We start from the raw sequence: 20138 nt of genomic DNA, 5'->3' as shown, positions 1-20138 counted from the left end.
TAAGACTCTTCTACTACAAACCTGACAATAACTTGCAGTGTGAAAACCAGGCTGTGCTTATTGAAATCTTTTTTTGTGTGTTCAGCTACAGCCAGGTCACCACAAGCCCTCCAGAGGCCACCTCCTCCTCAAGACCACTGGTGTAATTCCACAGCTAACTGCTCTCCAGCGCAGTTCAGTGGAAGTGATCTATGCCGTAAAAGGACTGATCATTAAAAGCACTGAACCAGGTTAGGAAGTAATGATTTGGTCTGATCAGAAAGGCGAGTGGCCACTAATGCTGAGCTGAAGAGACGGTGATGGGGAGTTGTGTCAGCCTCCTGACCCAGCAGCAGCCGCCTGGACACCTGCCCCACTGCATTCCCTGCAACACCACGGGCCACAGGTAAAGCAGGACGGGAGTCACCTCGCAGAGAGGTCCAACAGCTTCTCTTGTGGCTGTTGATCTGATGCAGATGAGCTCGTGTCTCACAGACGCAGACCAGTCTGACACAGTCACACCCCCCCACCCAGTCCTACAGCTCTTTAAAGTAAGTTAAAAACTTGGCTTTGCAGAGGAACTGAGGCAGCAGCAGCCGTTCTAGAGTACTGGTGTTTTCCACACTGAGGAACTAAAGGCACTTATTCTAGGAGGAATCCCGCTGTGGTCATCACCCTCCTTTAAGGCTTGACAGCTCTGTTACCAGGATAGGCTTAACTTGGAGGAACCTTGCGTTGCTCACAGGAAACAAGCCTGGCTGTAGGGCGAGAGAGAGAAGGCTCTGGTGACGTGCACCTACCTCACAGACAGTGCAGTGCCACCTGGTTTCCACGTGATGCTTGCACTCATTGCACGTGTAGACGAAGCGGTCCTGGCCCTGCGTGTGCAGCTCCACCAGCATGCAGAGCGTGGACCACTTGGAGCGGCGCAGCGAGGAGAACTCCCAGTGCTTGTCTCGGGCTAAGGTGAGGAACGCGTCGCGCCCGTCCATCAGGTCACAGCTCAGCAGCGGGTCAGGGTCCACGATGGGAGGCAGGGTGTTAATCACAGGCCCCGCGTGTAAATGGATCACAAAGAAGACCTGCGGATAAAGACAACCGGTGAGCTCAGGTCACCTGTCAGGGAAAAGCTCACGTTCGCTGCAGTAACGGCACGCCACAGATGTTATCTAATTAACTGGGTTCAGGCTAATCTCTTCTAAGATGATGTTACACAACAGAAACAATCCTGGTGCAATCACGAGCCTCACTCCTGCTGATGTTTCAGTTCTCAGTATCGCCGTGCCTGGATTTACAGGAACAAAATCTCTTTACATGGTGTGTTTTGACAGTACCTCTTTATGCTTCTCCATAGTGGCATACAGCTTCTGAGACAGATCATTGGACACGTTTGGCATGCTGGGTTTCTTCTTGTTAGCTCTGCTGATGCTGCTCTTATTCTTGTTGGTTTTTTTGTTGTTCTTTTTCTTGGCGTTTTTGCTGTCGCCCTGGCTTCCCTGCAACGAACACGGGGAAGATGTTACACTGCAGCTCGCTCTCATTCACTGAAACACCTCTGCTGTCAATAGAAGACCTTTGTCCCAATGCCTGCCAACCAGCCACGCTGTGGAAACACACCCTGTCTTCCAGAAAAAATAACCAAAAGCCCAACTGGCAGACAAATGCAAACAGTGTTTCAAAAGAGATGTTTCAAGCGTGCAGATGTGTTAAAGAATTCCTATCTTACACTAATGTTTGTCCTTCTCAGACACTGTAGTTCAGCTTCCACTGCTTGCCTTGCAGGACCCTGTAGCTCTCTGATGATAAAATGAGCTGCAGATAGAATTCACTTTAAAAACTTCCCAAGTGAAGCACTTGGCTTTGTTGTGCATCTGGGGCTTCGCACGCCTGCTTGAGCTGATTTAACCTTTGCTTTCATTGCATTTACACAGACAACAACATGCAGGATTTGGAACTAACAAAATACAGTATTTGCCATCCTGAAGACTTATGGCTGCACATAAAACTGCAAAAGGAAAGAAACATCCCCAAAACCCTTCACTCGTGTCTCAGTCACAACGCCACAGCCTGCAGTGACCATCGACCGAAGAGCAGGTGGAAGTAAAGAGAGTAAAAAACAGCAGATGATGCTACTGAGATGACCTGTGAAAACAGAAATAACTTTCAGACTTCTCATGGCCTTGAAAAACAAAAACCCAAGGCCTCAGCAGGGAGCTTGCCACTCAGTAAAACTCCCCTCTCAACTGCTAGAACACAAGTTATCATAACATTAAAAACAAGCTACTGCAGCTCTCCTCTCAACACACACAAGCAGGCTTCATGTTCTCCTCTCAACACACACAAGCAGGCTCCATGAACACCACGTACAAGCAAGCGTGGGGCTTATCCACAAGCCTTTTTATTCAAAGCAAACAAAAACATTCCAACTGAAGAAAGCAACTCTCTGTAGTTTGTTGCCATCCTCCCATTCCCTTCATCAGCCTTAGACAGGAATTCCCTGTCCAGTCTTGGCCTTTCCATCACTCACTTTCTTGACTCGTTGACCAAACCTGTTTGGTAATTACACTGTTTAATGGGAAACTGAGTGACCCGAAGGTATTCAGAGATAAGCTATTGTGTGTTCCCACCTTGACTTCTTTTTGCCTAAATTCTCTACCTCCCTGATGAGGTGAGGGCACGGCCTCCTCTGCCTGTGCATTCTACAGCACTGACACAGACTTCACCATTTAAACCCCAAAAGGAAGAACAGATAGAAACCCTGCTAAAAGTCCAAGTTTTCCTTCTGCTCCACCTTTAGCAACTTCATATTTGGTGGATTGTACAAAGCTGTTCCAAAATGCTTTCAGAAGGTGTAAGTCTGACTTTGTACTACATTTTGACAGCACTTCACACCTTCAGCCAGGTTTGACAGAGGTGCTGAGGGTGAGGTGGCTCGAGAGCCTTGCCCCTTCAAAACCTTCTGCAAGAACTTCTGAGGATGTACCACCTCTTTAGCTGACAGCCCCTGCTGATGTTTAAGCAGCTTTCTCTCTGCATACACAAGGTTCAGGACCAAGCATTTAAGGACAGACAGATTCTGGGCCATTTCAATACAAGGCAAATAGTGAAGACTCATCAAGTGCTTCTACACGTGGACATCCCTGTTACAACAGAAACCGGTCACCCAAGTTCAGGTGACTGCACTGGAGAAGTGTTCATGCTTTTAATTTCACCCCTTTTGTCTGTTCCCAGTGGCAAAGACCGATCTGTTATGGTTTTTGTTGCATTCTTGGGTGTCTCCTTCAGCAACCTGGATGTAGATTTTGCTCCTCTGCTACCCCAAGTGACTGCAATGGCATTAGGTGGGAACGTCTGGATGTTAACAGTCAGGGCTGCGTTTCCTCCCTTTAGACAGACCACTTGTGTGAGTTTGGCAGTTGGCTGTTCTAGGCTTTTTAAAACACCTTTTTCCCTCCTCTCAGACGTAGAGGCTTAGACTGGTGTTTCCAGTGGAAGGGCACGCTGTGATTTAGTGATACTGTCAGCAAAGGAGGACTGCAACTTAAATTCCAAGCCTTGTCTTTCAGTTATTTTTATGCTGCTGTGTTTGTTGAAATACTTCAATATTACATGTTAGACTCAGAAGGAAGAAGGTGAAAACTATCAACTTTATGATTCCACAAAAAAAACACAGCAACAAGCTACATTGGCTCTGAAGGAGCTGCTGGATTAAGGTCTCTCACTCCACACATTCTGTACACACACATTGTCATGGCACACAAGCCCAATGCAGCTCTCCCCAGTTAAAGCTTTTGGTTCAATCTGCCAGACTCCAGGTTTCCCTACTATATCTGTTTTAAAAACACCTTGCTGCAAATCACAAGGGACAATATAAAAGTGCCAAGAGCATCTGGTTACAATCAGGACAGAAATAAAAATCAATAATGAAATTCTGACCAGGACCCTGAGCTGTTGGGGTGCTTTTGTTCCCCCTACTGTCACTCACAAGGACCTTGGCTTAAACACCAGCAAAGTTTAACTCAGCTTTGGAAAACAGCATCTTTCAAAAGGCAAATACCAACAGTGGTCTGCAGAGTACAGCCCAGCAGCTCAGCCAAGCGCCTGCCAGCGAACGTAGCAGCCACGCCACAGCCCAAAAGCAGCTTAACACGTTCTTCTGAGAGCAGAGGTGCTGAACTGACATAACTGACCTCTGATTCTGCTAACAAAGGACAACTAACAAGCCACCAGTACACTGTTATCCAAGAAGAAAACCACAAATGCAGTTTAAGGCAAGCCTGATTTCACGTCTCACGTGGATCACCTTCTTCTCTAATTCATTGGATGTGAACTCACCAATTTGTTAAAGTGTTAATTGCCAGCTTTGTGAGACAGAACCAGACATGGCACATAAAGTTAACTCACCTCTGTTGTTTCACTAGCTGCAGTACTTTCTTCCTTTTTCCTTTCCTCCTCCTCCTGCTCCAACTCTTTGATGCTTTCTTCCAGCACGTTGGGCCAGAAATCGCCTTCAAAGTAAGGCAGCTCCTTGGCACTCGTCAGCCTGTCCTCAGTTGCTTGCTTGAAGATGTCCTGTTAAGTTTATCACACGACACCAAGAATAAATACATGAAGACCACTTAGAAGAGAGACTAAGGATCATCAGGGACACAATTCAGCTGTGCCTCACTCACAAGCCCTGGCCTGCTCCTGGCAGGCCTCCTTCTCTGGGTGCAGCTCAAAAAACCAGCCTGGCAACACTGATAACTGCCCACTCCCTGCTTCATCTCTGACAGACAGCTGCTGAGACTCTCCTGAACCTCTGGCATGCACCTGGTTTGTGTTCTTGACCTGATGGTAACTGTGCCAATTAAAAATGAAGCCTACACCACTCAGCTTTTCCTGTGCAGCCCCGGGACAAGAGCAGGAACTGTTCTAGTGACAGTAAGTGTGTCTCATCCAGCCCTTTCCCCTACAAATTTGAAAGCATATAAGCACTTCAACACATGTGTGCAGGAAGAATCTCTGAATGCACTGGCCAGCCACGACCCAGAGGAGCAGCACAGCCTGGCTGGGACAGGGGACTGTGTGGAGCCTGGCCCCTCGCTCACTGCTGGCTGAGGGAAAGCCTGGGGACCGCAGAGGATCAGGCACTCAGACAGCAACAGGCACGTCCTACAGTTGTTCTGGAGGGTGAAGCATGTTGCATTTTAGCCAATTCTTTCCTTCAGGTTCACTTCAAGGCCACCTTATTAGGAGACAGGTTTGCTAGCTCTTTGCTATGCCGGAGCAGATGACAAGGCCTGTCCTATGCTGTTCTATTCCACACATTTAGTAACTGTCACTTGAAGTCAAATCATTGTTTTTTCCCAGCACTGTCACTACCATTAAGAAATTCTGGTAAATTTTAGCATGTGACCAGGGGCAAATGCTGCCTTTGCCATCTTTATTTCCTTGGGTACACGTGCAATATTCTCCAATTACAGAAATTGCCCTTTTTCTCTTCAAGTGAAGAAGCTGGTTCATAAGCAGCTTTTTTGACGTTGCACTAGTGGGGTCCAGCATTTCACCTGATCCTACAGAATCCCAGAAGCTGACAAGCTCTGTGCTTCCTTCCCTGCAAGACTGCAGTGAGAGTGCGTGAAGGGAGACTCTCTCACGTTCCTCTCAAGGCAGAAACCAAACCTAAAGAACCTTCAGTCTGCAAGGCAGAACCTCCAGAAAATCTAAGGAAATGAAGACAGGAGCTGAGAATAAAAGCCCTTGTACTTTACTACCAGTGCTTTGTGCACTATGAGACAACATTAGCTACCTTCAAACGAGCAGCCCGTAAGATTAACTCAGGAAGTAAACAGCAGCAAACCTTGTAGTCATGAATGATTCTCTCAGCAAATGCCTTGTCCAGCATCTTCTTATACCACTCCTGCAGACGTTTGGGTTTGGGTATCTTCTGATCTGGCGGGTGGCAGTGGAAAATGTAGTCATCTCCTTCGCTGGGGGGACAGGCCCAGATGTGTCCTGTCACATACCTGCGTTTCACACACAAGAAAGGAAATCTTAACCATTTTAACTGGTGCCTTAGAATAACCCAGACACACTGAGCTGTAAACTCAGACCTCTGGCTTTGTAATTTATTTCCCCCCTTTTTGCCTTCTTTTTTCATTTATAACAAAGATGTTGGGGCAATAAACTACTTATACAAGATATGAGAGAAGCTCTGGGATACAATAATGGAGCTTAAGCATCAAGTCCTGATAAAAAGAATGTGTTGTCAACAAAAGAACACTAACAAGGGAAAAACCACCTCAGTGACCAAATGTCTCTTTCCCCTGCAGAAGAGGCAGGTGTCCCACATAGCTCAGAGAAGGTGGAAGAAAGAGAGACCGTCCCAAGTGAAAAGCTACTCGACACCCTGGATAAACAAAGGAAATGCTAAGAAAACCGATTTCTCTCTTCAGAAAGATCTCACTCACCCAAGTTTCTTCACATACTCCAAATACCCAATGAGAATTTCGTGGTAAACCGCAGTTCGGAGGCAGCGGGGGCGGAAGAAATGGATGCTGTCTAGGTAGGATATGTACACACGCCTGCAGAGAGAGGGAGGGCAGCACATCAGGGACGGCCCAGCGCCCGCTGGCCTGCTGAGAACTGCCTTTGATACCACACACACCCCAAGAAACATTAATGGTGATGCTATTGCAACGCATATGTAAGTGTCCTGACATGGTGTAAATAGTTCTCACAAGCAAAGGATGGGCAGGGTTTGCTTAGACAGCAAGAATGAACACCGAGAGGCTGTCACAATTTTGTTGTGCTGTTTGTTTTCCCCTCAAAGTCATCTGCAGTCATACAGCGGGACTTGTTTGTGCCACAGAACTGAAACATGTGTCCCAGCCTCCTTTATTTGAGAGCCACTGTCCAGTGAATGCAGCAAGAGGTTCCCTGCCCGTGCAGCACTGGGGCAGGAGTCAGAGGGTACCTTGTGTTTGGCGGGGGGCAGTCCGAGCCGTACTCCTGCACGTGCATGCCAAAGAAGCACACATCCACCCCATCTATCTCCTCAAATGCAAACAGAGCTTTGGTACGGTAAGGGAAAGATTCTGACATCTCACCAGAATCCACGAATCTGAAAGAAAGGGTGGTAGGAAGGAAGAAGAAATCAATACACAACCAAAAAGACAGTTATTAAAGCAGGGCCCTACCAGAATGAGGAAACTCATTTCAGCCTTATTTTTAACTCAGGAGAAGCATTTGTGCAGGAGTTAAAAGGGGTCAGATCAGAGATGTACTAAACCAGCAAGTCTTGTTACTATAAAACTCATGGAAAGAGCATTTCCATACAGTTAACATACAACTGAGCAGGCAAGCACCGAGTACAAGAGCATCCTCAGAGACCACAGGCCTTTAAACACATTGCAACACAGAAAACCTGACACGTTATGATGAAGTGAGGCCATGCAAACACCACCTTTACGAATTAAAGCCAAAATACTACACAGAATAAAGCCTTCAAGCTTTTCATTTACAAAGAAGCAAATTAGAAAATAGCTTCTGAAAGCTGAAGTGTTTTAAAACACAACAAAGTGAAGGAACAGCAAGGATGGAACCTCAGCACACTGCTCCGAGCTCCACCATGAACTCTGTAACGCCAACCAAACATGGCCAGAGTCTCTCTCAAGATCTGGTAATACAAAGTCATGGTATTATAACCAAGATGTCCCAGCCACCACCTTAAACAGTCAAGACACACTTGTCACCTCGGAGGCCGTCTACTGCACACACTGCTCTTTCAACCTCTCTGACTCACGCCCAAGGTTCAAAGATGAGCAAAGGAGTCAAGCTGCAAATTGGCAGAGGCTTGCAGTATTTATGCAGGTTGACTGAAAAACAACCAACACTCAAACCTGTGTTCATCTTAATTCACACAACCAACCTGGATTTCATTCCTGGTTTAACTTCTACTGTCTTATCTGAACTCGCCACCACTCTGACAAAGACCTCTCCAGCTTCAGGATGATTCTGTCGCCGCAAAAACTTGTTGACTCTGTCTTCCAAATGGTTTCCCAGCCGCGTTGTCTGCAGCCCTGCAAGGGGAGGGGGAGAGCAGCGCAAACGGGAGCGTTAACACTGGAGAAATCACTGCTAGGTTCAGGGTGTTACCACGCCTGGAAGGTCTTCCATCATGTTTCTCTGCACAGAAGCAGGTTTTTCCCATTCCTTTTACATCCATATGAATGTCTGATGTTTTTATTTATGCAGCCAAAACTAAACAAGCAAAATCATCCGTGTTTGTAGCCAAGCCTGAAGTGTTCGTACCCTATCGTGGAAGCTAAGCCCACTACAGTGGGGAACTCAGTAAGTGAACTCACAAAGGCTTTACGTAGCATTTTTAAATTTGCAGGCTGATTTTATGAAGACTGCAAACGTTTTCTCCTCACAAAACCAGTCTCTGGCCATTTGACAGAGATTACATCACTTTACAGATCTGGCTCGGTGCCACACCTTTTCAAGCGAAGCAAAGCAAATCAACAGAAATGAAAAGCCTTTTGACTTCAATGGAGATTTCATTGCTTTTTCTTTTCAAGAGAGCTTTTAGACTGAACAGTTACAGTAATCTGCACATAAAGCTTAAATAGTTCTTGCACAGTGATAGAGGTCTTTAGAAGTTCAAGTCCACAGACTCTCCAGGTCCCCTCTCTCAGTCTTCACATTTACAGTCAGCTGTTGGGGGGATACCTGGTTTTTGTAGTACTACAGAGAGTTCATTTTACTGAAGTGCATTTAATTTTCAGCTCTCCATTGCTTCATTTTGCGGTTGTTGACTACTGTCTGACTACTGGCACAAAGCTGTTGGTTCTTCCTGACTCCTGAGCTCTCATACAGAACGCTGCAGTGAAGTATCTATGGTAAAAATCACTGTAGGGCCCAATTTTGGGGGAAAAAGCCACACAAGCTCCAAGGGAGACTTCACTTTAAGGGGTTTATGTGCTTAAAATGTTATACTACAATCAGTTTATACCAACTGCCCAAAGCAGCAATCTTTTGTGCATCTTTTCATCTGTCCCTGGTCCAGTGAGATTCTGGGGCTCTAACCAACGCACTTTAAACAGCTCAAAGGCAGGTACAAGTGAAAATACACAGTGCCTTTTATCAGTTCCAATACTCTGGCACTTCCCAGTGTTTTCCAGCCCAGTGCAATATATTGGGCTTTCCACATGTAATACGAGAGGGAGTGACTTAAAGGGAATTAAAACAAATTAAAGGAAAGTCACAAACAGTTTCTGAAGAAATTACAGCATCTTGCTGATGTCTCCAAAGACAAACTGGAAAAAACCCCAAACCCCACCCAAATCTGCTCCACTGCAGTTAACACATTAGTACCCTTTCACAAAGCCATTTCTGTTAACTCTGTTTGTTGTGTTTGCTTTTTATCATCTTCCCAACCAAAGGGTATCTGCTTCCTTCCTCACGCTGCAGTGCATTAGGACTTGAAAAACCAAACAAAAAAAAGAGGCCAGATAAGAAGATAAAAGAAATGGGCAGCACTGAGATTGCGTGCACTGTAACAAAGGCTCTCAAAGCCACAGATTTTTTTATGTATTAGGATATGTAAATTCTATCAGAAAGCAAGTGGGTTTTGTTTCTGGGACCCCTCTGACAGATGGACTTCCAACAAAAGCTCAGGGCTCACAGAAAACTGCACTGCAAACTTGGGGAAAAAAAGCATCAGGCTTTCAGGCCACTTGAGTGCAGAAGTTGTGTCGCAGCAGCAATGGCCAGATGTTTGTTACGAGCAAGCAGACAGATAGGAAGAAAGTCAGACTTCTGCCTCATTGAGATTTGGTCAGGAAACTACCTTGGGTGACTTCTGTGTCAGGATATCTTTTGTGTTTGAGTGGCTCTGCATTAGCTACCGGTTAAGAAACATTTGTACATTTTCTTAGTACAAAAACTGCTTCAAAAGTTAGTAACTTCCCTGCACAATCCAGCTGTGCACTGGTTTATAGGTTATGTTTGGCACTCTATCAGTCAGCTTTATGCAACTCACGATGTGGTGAAGATAACCCATTTTACTTAATCTGCATCAGAAACATGAAGGTCGCCATAACAGCTGAGCAGCAGCATGGAGCAGAGGAATGCTACCTTGGTTATTAGCAGTTGTGTCAGGGTGCCTGAGAGAGTGTGGAAACACTGATGGTAATTCACTAAGGAAAGGCTTTTATCAGAGGGGACGGAGAGAGGAGGAGAAATACGTCAACGTTTCAAACTTTCATTGCTCACGTTTGGTTTTAGGTCAGTGGTATGATCCGGTTTTGACAACAAGAACAGATTTCCTTCCCCGTTCTTGTGTTTCCCCTAGAGCACTGTCAAAGACCGATCTCAAGAGCTGAGCCCAATAGTGTATCACAGCTGGCAGCAGGACTCAACTCATCACGGGAAAAAGAAAACAAGATAGCCAAGCAGCAGGAGAAGGAAGAAAGCAGCATTATTCCCCTGTCCAGATCCCCAATGAACAGAACGATTTCCTTCAGCTAAATGGCTGGTGACTCAAACTTTAAGCAACGTCACAGAACAACTGCAGTCATCGCAGGCTTATTTAAGCTCACGTACCTCAAGACATGCTGCACAGTCAGTGCGTAACAGAAGAGGCATCTATTTAAAATGCTTGACTAAACCTGTATTTTCATTTCATCATTTTATTAATGTTCTCTTACAACCTTAATCTGTCTTTAATGAGATTAAAATTAATCTTTCTAACAACACTACTGTGTGTCAGGTTTCTCCAGAGACCCGTTTGATTACTGTAACCTAGTACGTCTCATCCAGCACTATCACCTCCAAATCATCCCCCTTCAGATCTCTTATTATGCAATCAACCACACACAAAGTCGTCAGGAAGTTACATTTAATGCAAAACAACTCCTTCATCACAATTTGGAAGATTCAGGTTTGCAAAGCCAGGGTATAACAAGGCAATGCCCAGAACTTCCAAGGACCAAAGAAGGGAGGAATCAGCTGTACCTGCAAGTTCCAGCTGCGCCAGTGCCCAAATCACACTCTTGGTTTCTACACTCACTTTATTTTTCTACATTATGCCCTTGATGTTGCATTTCCAATGATGGCCCCTACTGCTCCTCTCCCCTGATATGAGCAAAAGCTATCAAATCGTGTTTTGTGATGTTAAATGGATGCCTAAGGGTTCCTGAGGAGACTGAGACAACTTGAACTGGCAGATTTTGGCCCTGTACTGAACACTTCAACAAGAGTCTGACAATAGTTACTTCTAAGGCATGTAGTACAATTGATTACTTATTCCAGCATACGGTTATTGCACCACAGTCCACTCTATTAACAAGAAAAGGTCTTTGAATGCACTGGACTTGCCACTAGCGGAGCACACCTGAAACGCAGCACAACTTGTTACTACACGTTATTTGAAGGGCACGGAGGTGACAGTAATTCAGTTTCAACACTACATGGAAACATGACTAAATATAGCCAGTAAAGTGCATGCAGCCTTGTGCTGCTCCTGTTCTGTTTGCCCCTCTTTTGTTTTAGAGAAAAACACGGGCATGGATGTCACATATCTCCAGCAGCATTAAGACTTAACCACAGATACATAAAGAACATGTCCTTAAAGGGTTGATCTGGTTTCTGACAGCTACTGCTCATTTTACAAGTGTTCCTGTACTGTATCACGACAACTGAAAGTCACAATCAACAAGCTGCTAGGGTTGAGAGCTGAAGATAAAACAGAAACATCAAACTCACTTTTAGCACTGAATTTGTTTTCTTTGCGTGTTCGACCGGTTTTCTTCAGACAATTATCACAGACAAACCTATTGAGAAGAAAAACATTGCCCAGAACTTAGCACAGGCACATCACTGGCTCAGTGTCTGAGCCCACAACTTAGATGTCAGAGTACAGCTGGATTTGAACAGCTTGTATCTCTCAGTTTTGAAGGGATTGAAGGCCTTTGTTAGCTGGTTTAACTCTGTCCAGCAGTTACACCTGCCCTTGTGTTCTGTAGTACACAAACTTAACTGCAGCCGTATTCTTTAGTCGTTAGAAAGAAAGCACAGAAATCTGTGCATATGAACCAGTTGGTTTCATGCACATTCTCATCTGAACATACCAAAATGAGACCTCAACACCAAACCCAGGTATTTTACTTAGAAAGGCTTTGTCCTTTTACACTCAGTTCTTAAAAGGCAGTGACTGCACACTGCAGAGCAAAGGCAGAAAGTCACGTTGTCCCCACTGTTAATGATGTCACGTTGTCCCCACTGTGTATGGGCTAAAGAAACCACAAATATCTTACCCCGATGGCCAAATAATGTCATAATGTAATACACAAATCTGGTGCATCTTCCGACCACACTCTTTGCAGTCAACAAACCTGAGGAGAAAGAACAGCAGAAATCACTGTTGCTGTTAGCCAAGCAATCCTCCAGAAATCCCCATCCTCTGCTAAGAGCTGAACCAACTGCAGCAGGTCCAATTTGTGTGTCAGTTTAAACACACGCTCGTGAGGATAGCTTTAGATGTACAACTACCAGCCTCACGTGCAAAGAGAGATGGATATAAACTGTAAAGTGTGCCAGAATGAAACTGTGAGACGGGCTTTCAAGCACTTTTCTTTTTTCCCTGCATCTTTTAAACCCTTTTTCTGGATCTTTTAAATCCTTCTTCTAGAGCAGCTTCAAAGACTTCTGCCCAACAGTACCCCACAGATTCAATTTCAGATCGCTGCAGTGACTGCAAGCTGACTAAATGGTTGCTCAGCTTACTGATGTGAAGAACAGTCATTGATGGATCCCTGTGCCAAGGAAACATGTATTGGCTTGTCTTTGCCTGCACGGCTCTGCTGGAGGGTTTTTGTTTATTTTGGTCAAAATGATATGTGATAATTCTTTTTTTTTTAAGATATCAACCTGCAAGACTGGTGATGAAGCCAAATGCACTGGGGTATACCCCAAAAATCTACCTTTTCAGGTCCAGGGGAGGAGCTCTATTTAGTATTTTGCAAAGGTGACAAGGAGAATCAAAATGTGTTATGTATCAAGCTGCCAGAGAACAAAGCCCCAGGAAGGTAAAGTCTTGCTTCAGTTAGTTAAGGACAGTTGGAAATGCAGCACAGTGCTAGTAAAGAATTGTTCAACTTGGCTTTTACTGAACTTCCCAAAGGTAATAAAGGCAAGGAAGAGGATGGCTCTGAGTAGGCAAAGCAGTCAGGTGATGGGAAAGACATGTTTGGAAGTCTAGCTGAACCAGGAGAGGAAAGTGCTGCTCTTCCCCATGGATACTGAGGGCTTGGTGTGAGGGGCTCTGCACGTTGGAGGGTCATTTTCAGCCCCTTGTGCCTTGCAGAACACACCTTAGGAACTACTCAGATAAACAGAACTGAAAACTGCCACTCGAACAGGCTCACATTTTCCTCTTGGATATCACAGAGGACATCAGGTCTGTATTTTGTGCTACGAACTCTAGAGGAAGATTCTGCAGCCTGTTTGGGCAGAGGTGGGGGAAAAGGAAGACTTCTTTATTTGCTGCCTAACCTCTGAAGTGCTGGCTGCAGGACAGGTGGAAGTGACGAGATTGTCTCAAGAAAAAAGCCAGGCTGGTACTTACGGCTCTGGATCTAGTGTATCATTTTTCTTCTTTTCGAACTGATCCTTAGAGATGGTTCTAGAGACAAAGAGTTAACATGAAAACTCAGTAGTATCTTTGCACTGGAGCTGAGACAATTCATGCTTTTCTGAATTGCAGCAAATGAGCAAGCCCCAAGTCAGAAGCAAGCACACTCCTATTTATTTCCTACTCATACAAAGCAATTCAGGTCATTTTATTTTAAGCTACAGAGAATATATTTTCCCTCCATTTCACATTCTGTGCAAGTTAAAAGCAAAATAAGAGATTCCCAAGTATACACATGAATTTAAAATCATAAAGAAGGGAAGCTATCATCAGTAAAGCAGCCACCTTCCAAAAGAGTTTGTATTCCCCAAATCTTAGAGCATCTTGTTTTCTGGTCAGGTTAAAAGACAACCATTGGTTTCATAAACAAGAGCTGTAGTTCAAATGGTGAGATGGCAGGGTTAGCCAAAGTCTTTCATTTGAAAAGATAATGGATTAGTGACATTTGTTGACACAGTTCCCATTCCACTCCTCTCCAACCACGCTGTCTAGTGTCTGCCACCCCCTGCAACCAGTCTACTGGCAGCTCTCGAGTAGCACAACCAGACACAAGTGCCATTGTTGGGCAGACTAACAGACCCAACACAGTAACAAGTGATAATCATCTGTTACTGTAAAAAACCCCTATTAGCAAGGAAGTAGGCATTTCCCCACAAACACCACCACCAGCCACGGGCTCTTACTATCAAATCATGACTACACATCACCCTTCCTACTTCAAAAGGCAGCGTGCAGAAGAAAGGAAGAGACTTACGTTTGAGGCTGGGAAGGGTCATCACCCAGGGTGACATTCTCCCCCTGGATTTCAGTGAAACACTTCTCACAGAAGTGATACCTGTCAGCAAGAAGGCCATATTTGGGTGAACTGGTCCAGCACAACACACAGCCACCCAAGCACGGAGCCACCAACCAGAGCAGGGCAGATCACCACGACGAAAGGGGGGGCGTTGTTGGTTGATTGATGGGTCAGTGTGGACAATGAGGAGGAACAGAGGGGAGGGCAGGGTTAGAGAACAGGGGAGGGAACAAACAGCACAGACGTAAGAGGTAAGACGCAAAACACCAAGACAACACAGAGCAGAAAGCCAAGGCAAAGCACAGATTAGCATTCGGTCGCATTTCAGACATCGCTAACAAGTCGTCGGGCGTCAAATCAAGAATTTGGGGAGGCTGAATGGAGTAGCTACCAAGGGCTACATTTGTACACACTGCAGATTTAAGAATTTGGATTTGATTTGCATTATTCAGGGAGAAAGTGCTCTTTGAATCCAGGCTTGTGTCTGATTTGAGTTTCCTTTGGGGGAAAAAACCACCAACAGCCTGTCAAAAAGCTTCAGGAACACACTTCTTACAGAGGTAAGTAATCAGAGAATAAGCTGAAAGCATTTACTGTTTGCCAGTAAAAGCTGTAAAAGCAGAAACACTTGGTATGGAGAAAAAAAATCTATGAAAATATTAAATTCAGAAGTTTGAGTGTAAGATTAAATGTGACCAATTGCTCAGCTAATATTATTTAATACAAATGAAACCAAATCCATACTCTAGACAAACATTTAACAGAAATGCAATTATGGGTCAGAGTTTCCAGCCATTTATCTCTATAAGTGCAGTAATATATGTATATATGTGAACAACATTAAGTATTGTTCATACATACAATATATTTATTAGGTACATCAAGGATGTGGAATTAAGCTGAACAAATTGAGGACGAGGCTAGGTACAATTTTTGGTCACTGGACCAAGAGCCAATCCAAGTTATACTCAGCAAAACCAAGCTGAGTAAACTGGAACACAACTCTATGGAAATACAATCTGCATTGGAAAGAGACAAATGAAATCAGAGTTACAGGGATTTTTGTTCAGGTTGGTTTTTTGTGGGCTGTTTTTGTTTGTTTGTTTCAGATGAACTGGAACCAAAGTTGTGGGGGGTCACTGAATAAAACAAAAAGGAAACTAAATGTTTGGACAGGATATGAATTCACACATGAACAAAGGTAACAAAGAGAGGCCACAGCCGTAAAATGCAGGAAGGCCACAAAGGATCATCAAAATAAAGGAGCTTTATGGAGGATCAGGAGTGAGAGAGTATAAGCAGCAATGGCAGCACAGTGAAACGCAGTTTTAGTACTCCAACACCAGAACCGCAAGGATGGCGAGCACGATAGGCATCAAACGAGACTCGGTGTCACAATGAACCAACAACTTCAGGGACGGACGTTAATCAGTACAGCAGCCTGCCCCTTCAAAACACAGGCTCGTACACTTAAACTACTGCGATCCAGATGACAGATCTCCAAGGCTGTGCTTTCCTGGAGACCACAAAAGCCATTGACAGGCCCCTGCTGGAAGGGGTGGATCAGAACTGCCTCCTGGGACAGGCACTGGCCATCGTGGCCCCGCTCCACGCTGCCCAAGGGCTTGTGACACGGCACCAGCAGCAGGTCCCTCGGACAGCCCGGGAAGGACGTTGTGCAGAGCAATCTGCCTCCTCCCAGGCTGGAGCCAGCTCCACCTCACCAGAGTGTAATTCACAAGAGCCTGAAAACTTCTGCAAACTCTGCCAGTTGGCTCAGGCTTCAAGAGCTGCTCTGCTGGCCAAGAACCACTTAAATGCAGCAGCACTCTGAAGACTCCCCTCCACCATGGGGCTGACACAAAGAGGAAAAAGGTGTATTTTATTGTAGCTAACACAGCCCACGCTGCCACACCCACGTGAGCATCTTACCAGCCAGGCAGCTGGGACTTTGATAGCAACCAAGTGACCCAAAAGGCTCTGCTCCCTGCCTGGAGGGCTGCTTGCCAGCCTACCAAAGCTGCACCGCGAGTGACTTCTGGCTCAGCTCAGCTAGGATTAAACACACCACCCTCCAAAGGAAAATGGAAGTTCTTGGAGCTCATTACACAGCAGAACAAGGCCAGGAGGAAAACAAAGGACTCTATTAGTTCATAATCATTTGGTATGACAAATATATTGTGGAGCATATTACAAGAGAATGTCAGGAGTGGATGCTGGCACTACACATCTCATTTACAACTTCACTTGTCCCTTGTCTCATTCCCCTGAGTTGATACAGTACCATCTACTTCTATTTAAAACCCCCAAGGTACCAGGCTCAGATTTTGGTATCCTTTTACACACTGTCCTTGTCCTTTTTCTCTACAACATGTTTCTTTACATTCTTCTTCTATTAAAAAAAACCCCACTAATTATTCTCTTTACCAACAAGGCTTCTCATTTGAAGAGCTGGATTGGGAAGGACTGACACACAGGAGGACCCAGACACAGGAGTGTGCAGCCAGAAAAACCCAGGGTCAAGGCTCCCATTAATACTTTGCTACATTTAAACAACCCAGAAAAGGTTAATTCTGATCCATTTTCAAAGACCTCATGAAACTGAGCAACAAGGCTGCCCTTGATACTGGATTTCAGTTACAGTGTGGACATGTACAGCACAGACATGGTCCCCTCTGTGCCACGTGCTGCAGCTGGGGCTCGCAGGGACCAGCCCCTCGTGTGCAGCACCCGCTCCGAGGGGAGCACCGGGCTTCACCCGCTGCAGAACCAAAGCCTGACACTAGCAAGAGCCAAAAGCTTAATCCATGATATTAAGTGAGGAAATAAAATCTGAAATACAGTGAAAATGAATCACAGAGGTCACGAACATTCGTCCTGAAATACCCAAGGTGAAACACCAGCCGTGACTCACCATGGATGTGGACTCTCAGAAACAGACTTGCTCTAACCCACTGACTTTGGTGTGTCCCTGCAAACACTCAACAAACCCCACAGAAAGCACACAGTACTCTGCTTCTAGCACTCATGGAACACCCAAAGAACGTGCTTATTGCAACACATCACAGATGGAAAGCTTTTCAGACACAGACTGCTCAGGTGACCGATTCCTGCTTATCAAAGAGTAACACAGCGCTGCAGTACCAAAGTCCAGAAAGCACGCAGCCTCTGCATTGACAGCAGCCCTTCCAACTGCAATTTTGTGCATTCAAAGGAAGCTCTAAATTAGCAACTGGATGCTAGCACTGATATGAAACACCAGCTTTCTCAAATGGATATTCACACACCAAGTGTATCCTCTGGACACTTACTTTAACCTAAACTTCTGCCTTATCACAGAAGCCAAGCAGTTCTATACCAAACAATTAACTTTTATATAAAATACATAACTTTTACACCCAAAAATTACGTGTGGTGCCAGAGTTCACAGATGCAATGGTGTCTGACTGTTCTTAGCTGCAGCTCAGCTGTGTGACACCCTGGACTCTGGTGCATCCTAATCTGCCTGTTCTGCAAATGGAAGAAGTCAAGACCATTTGACCAATTAAAGATCTGCTGGAACCACAGAATTTTTCACTAACTTGATACTTGGTTAAGAAAAAGCTCAGTCATCTGCAATAGTCAATCTGCCTGTTTTAAGGCAACACAGGTGATGAATAAGGGCTTTCCATGATCTGACAGTCCAGATGCACACTGACAAATATGGGGACTCATCTACAGAAATATTTTGTTTAAAAATCTGATTCAGTTGAAACAGAAAACCTCCTCCCTCCAAACAAAACCACTGCAACCTACACCTGCTTGTGCTCTGACACTCAGACACATCACCTCCCTTTTATTACTACCCTTTTTAGGGGAAGCTCAATGCAAAAGGACTATCACATTTATAAGAGGGAGAAAATGTAAACATTGCATCCCTGAGTCCAGAGGAACCCACTGCCCAACAACCCAGCACTCCTTGCTAGTGACCAACACTGCCTTCCCCAAGTAACCCGAATGATTTAAGATTAACTTAAATGGGAGAGGTGTAACTGAAAGAAAAATGACCCCTTCATGAAGGACTTTTGAAGCTACGATTCTTTTCAAGCACAATACTGCTGGGATGCATCACGTGGTGAGTATCTGGAATTCTAACCTACAGACTTGGTGTTCAAGGCTTATTTTTTCCTTACTTTCCGTACTGATGTACTCTCTTCAAATGCATTTTAATTGCTTTATTCCTCCTCAGATGGACTTTCTTTTGGAGTTCACAGCAGCTGTATGAAACCTTTTATGAGAGAATTTACATTCCTCTGGGTCAGTATCACCTGCCTCATAAAGGCCACCTAAGAGCCAACACGATTGTAAGACAACACACGTTCATCTCCCACGCTGTGCTGCCTCAGCAAGGTGATACACAACAGCCCTGCACCACCTTACAGCATGTTTGGTGATGCAGGGATCTCCCTGAGATGAAGTGCAAGCACTGGCTGCCTGAGTTAGTTCTGTAACTGCAATTAAACAACAGCCCGCTGTGCACTTCAAAGTTGCCCAGCCTTGGGAAAGCAACTCATTACTTCATTTTAAACAGGGAAAAGGAAGTTTGTGTCTTAGCCCCTTTTCTGGGGAGGGGGAAGGATCTAAGAAATCAAACCCAAACCCAAGTTCTGAATTTGCTTTGTTATTGTAGCACTGTTGCTTTAAAGAGTAAATGGAAAATTAGTATTATAACAATTATTTAATAATCACACAAAAACAAATCCTCACATTAATTAAAACCCCCCAGAAACTATTGTTTTCAAAGCTTCTCATGGAGTCTGGGTAATTTCCAACGCTAATTAAAAGATAATTTAAATAGAATTAAGTACCAACTAGGACGAGAGAAAATAAGTCCTGCAATCAACCACTCTACCTTTCCCCTTGCAATTTCTGACACTCATTTGAAAACAAAGCTGCATTTCTCTACCATTCTCACAGAACAAAGTTAACATGATTTCTCAGTGCCTTCTTGCAGTTCTGCCCTTCTCCCTCCTGCAAGCCCTGCTACTCCTTTTGTGAAAAACATGAACAACTTCGTTCCCACTTCAGTGGTGCATGGGGTAGCCTAGCTAATAGCAAGCACTCAAGTACAGGGTGTATCAAGCTGCAGTACAAGGAATTAAAAGGTCACCTGCAAAAGGACAGCAAGCCAAGACAGATCTTTTTCCTGACTTGGCTGACAAAGGAAAGAAAAAGTTAATAATCCTCCCCCCACTTTGTATGTGCACAGGACTGAGAGGAATCTCACTGCCTGAATAAGGAAAAAGACCCAAAGTGAAGGACTTACCTGTTCTGGTAACTGTAGTAGGCAGCATCACGAGGAATAGTACACAACTGCTTGCCATAGCAGCACAAGGTCTGTGGAGAGAACTCATACTGCAAAACAATAGTGAGAAAAGAGGCTTTAAAATGGAATCTCATGTTAAATAACTATATCAGGCAAGCCTGATGCTTACAGATGTCATAATATGTGGTTATCAGTCTCCCAAGCTACTAGAAATACATTAGCACAGCTCTTAATTTAACTCCAATTACTAACTACAGAAGCTAAATAGCTGACCCTCTAACAGTCTACTTTACTGCAACTGGTATGAGAAACAAGTCATATTGAAATTCTTTGCTTATGACCAGAAAAGTGTTCTCTGAGGAAGGAAAACCATGAGAATA

The 20138-nt window shown here is 44.7% G+C and overlaps 1 protein-coding gene across 5 annotated transcripts in view; it reads right to left on the bottom strand.

Annotated features, from left to right (window-relative positions):
* CREBBP (CREB binding protein) overlaps window positions 1-20138 on the bottom strand; it is a 91987-nt gene that overhangs the window by 4567 nt on the left and 67282 nt on the right. For all 5 annotated transcript variants that reach the window (XM_061993670.1, XM_061993671.1, XM_061993672.1 and 2 more), the window contains 12 exons: window positions 19759-19847; window positions 14412-14492; window positions 13592-13648; window positions 12282-12359; window positions 11731-11798; window positions 7892-8042; window positions 6938-7084; window positions 6432-6545; window positions 5822-5987; window positions 4384-4551; window positions 1314-1475; window positions 780-1061 (listed from right to left, as the gene is read on the bottom strand). In XM_061993670.1, the coding sequence (XP_061849654.1) occupies window positions 780-1061; window positions 1314-1475; window positions 4384-4551; window positions 5822-5987; window positions 6432-6545; window positions 6938-7084; window positions 7892-8042; window positions 11731-11798; window positions 12282-12359; window positions 13592-13648; window positions 14412-14492; window positions 19759-19847 (1563 nt within the window). The remainder of the gene's footprint in view (window positions 1-779; window positions 1062-1313; window positions 1476-4383; window positions 4552-5821; window positions 5988-6431; window positions 6546-6937; window positions 7085-7891; window positions 8043-11730; window positions 11799-12281; window positions 12360-13591; window positions 13649-14411; window positions 14493-19758; window positions 19848-20138) is intronic.

Source organism: Colius striatus, chromosome 3, assembly GCF_028858725.1.
Source record: "Colius striatus isolate bColStr4 chromosome 3, bColStr4.1.hap1, whole genome shotgun sequence".
Classification (NCBI taxonomy): Eukaryota; Metazoa; Chordata; class Aves; order Coliiformes; family Coliidae; genus Colius; species Colius striatus.
This window is presented reverse-complemented; position numbering and strand designations above follow the sequence as displayed.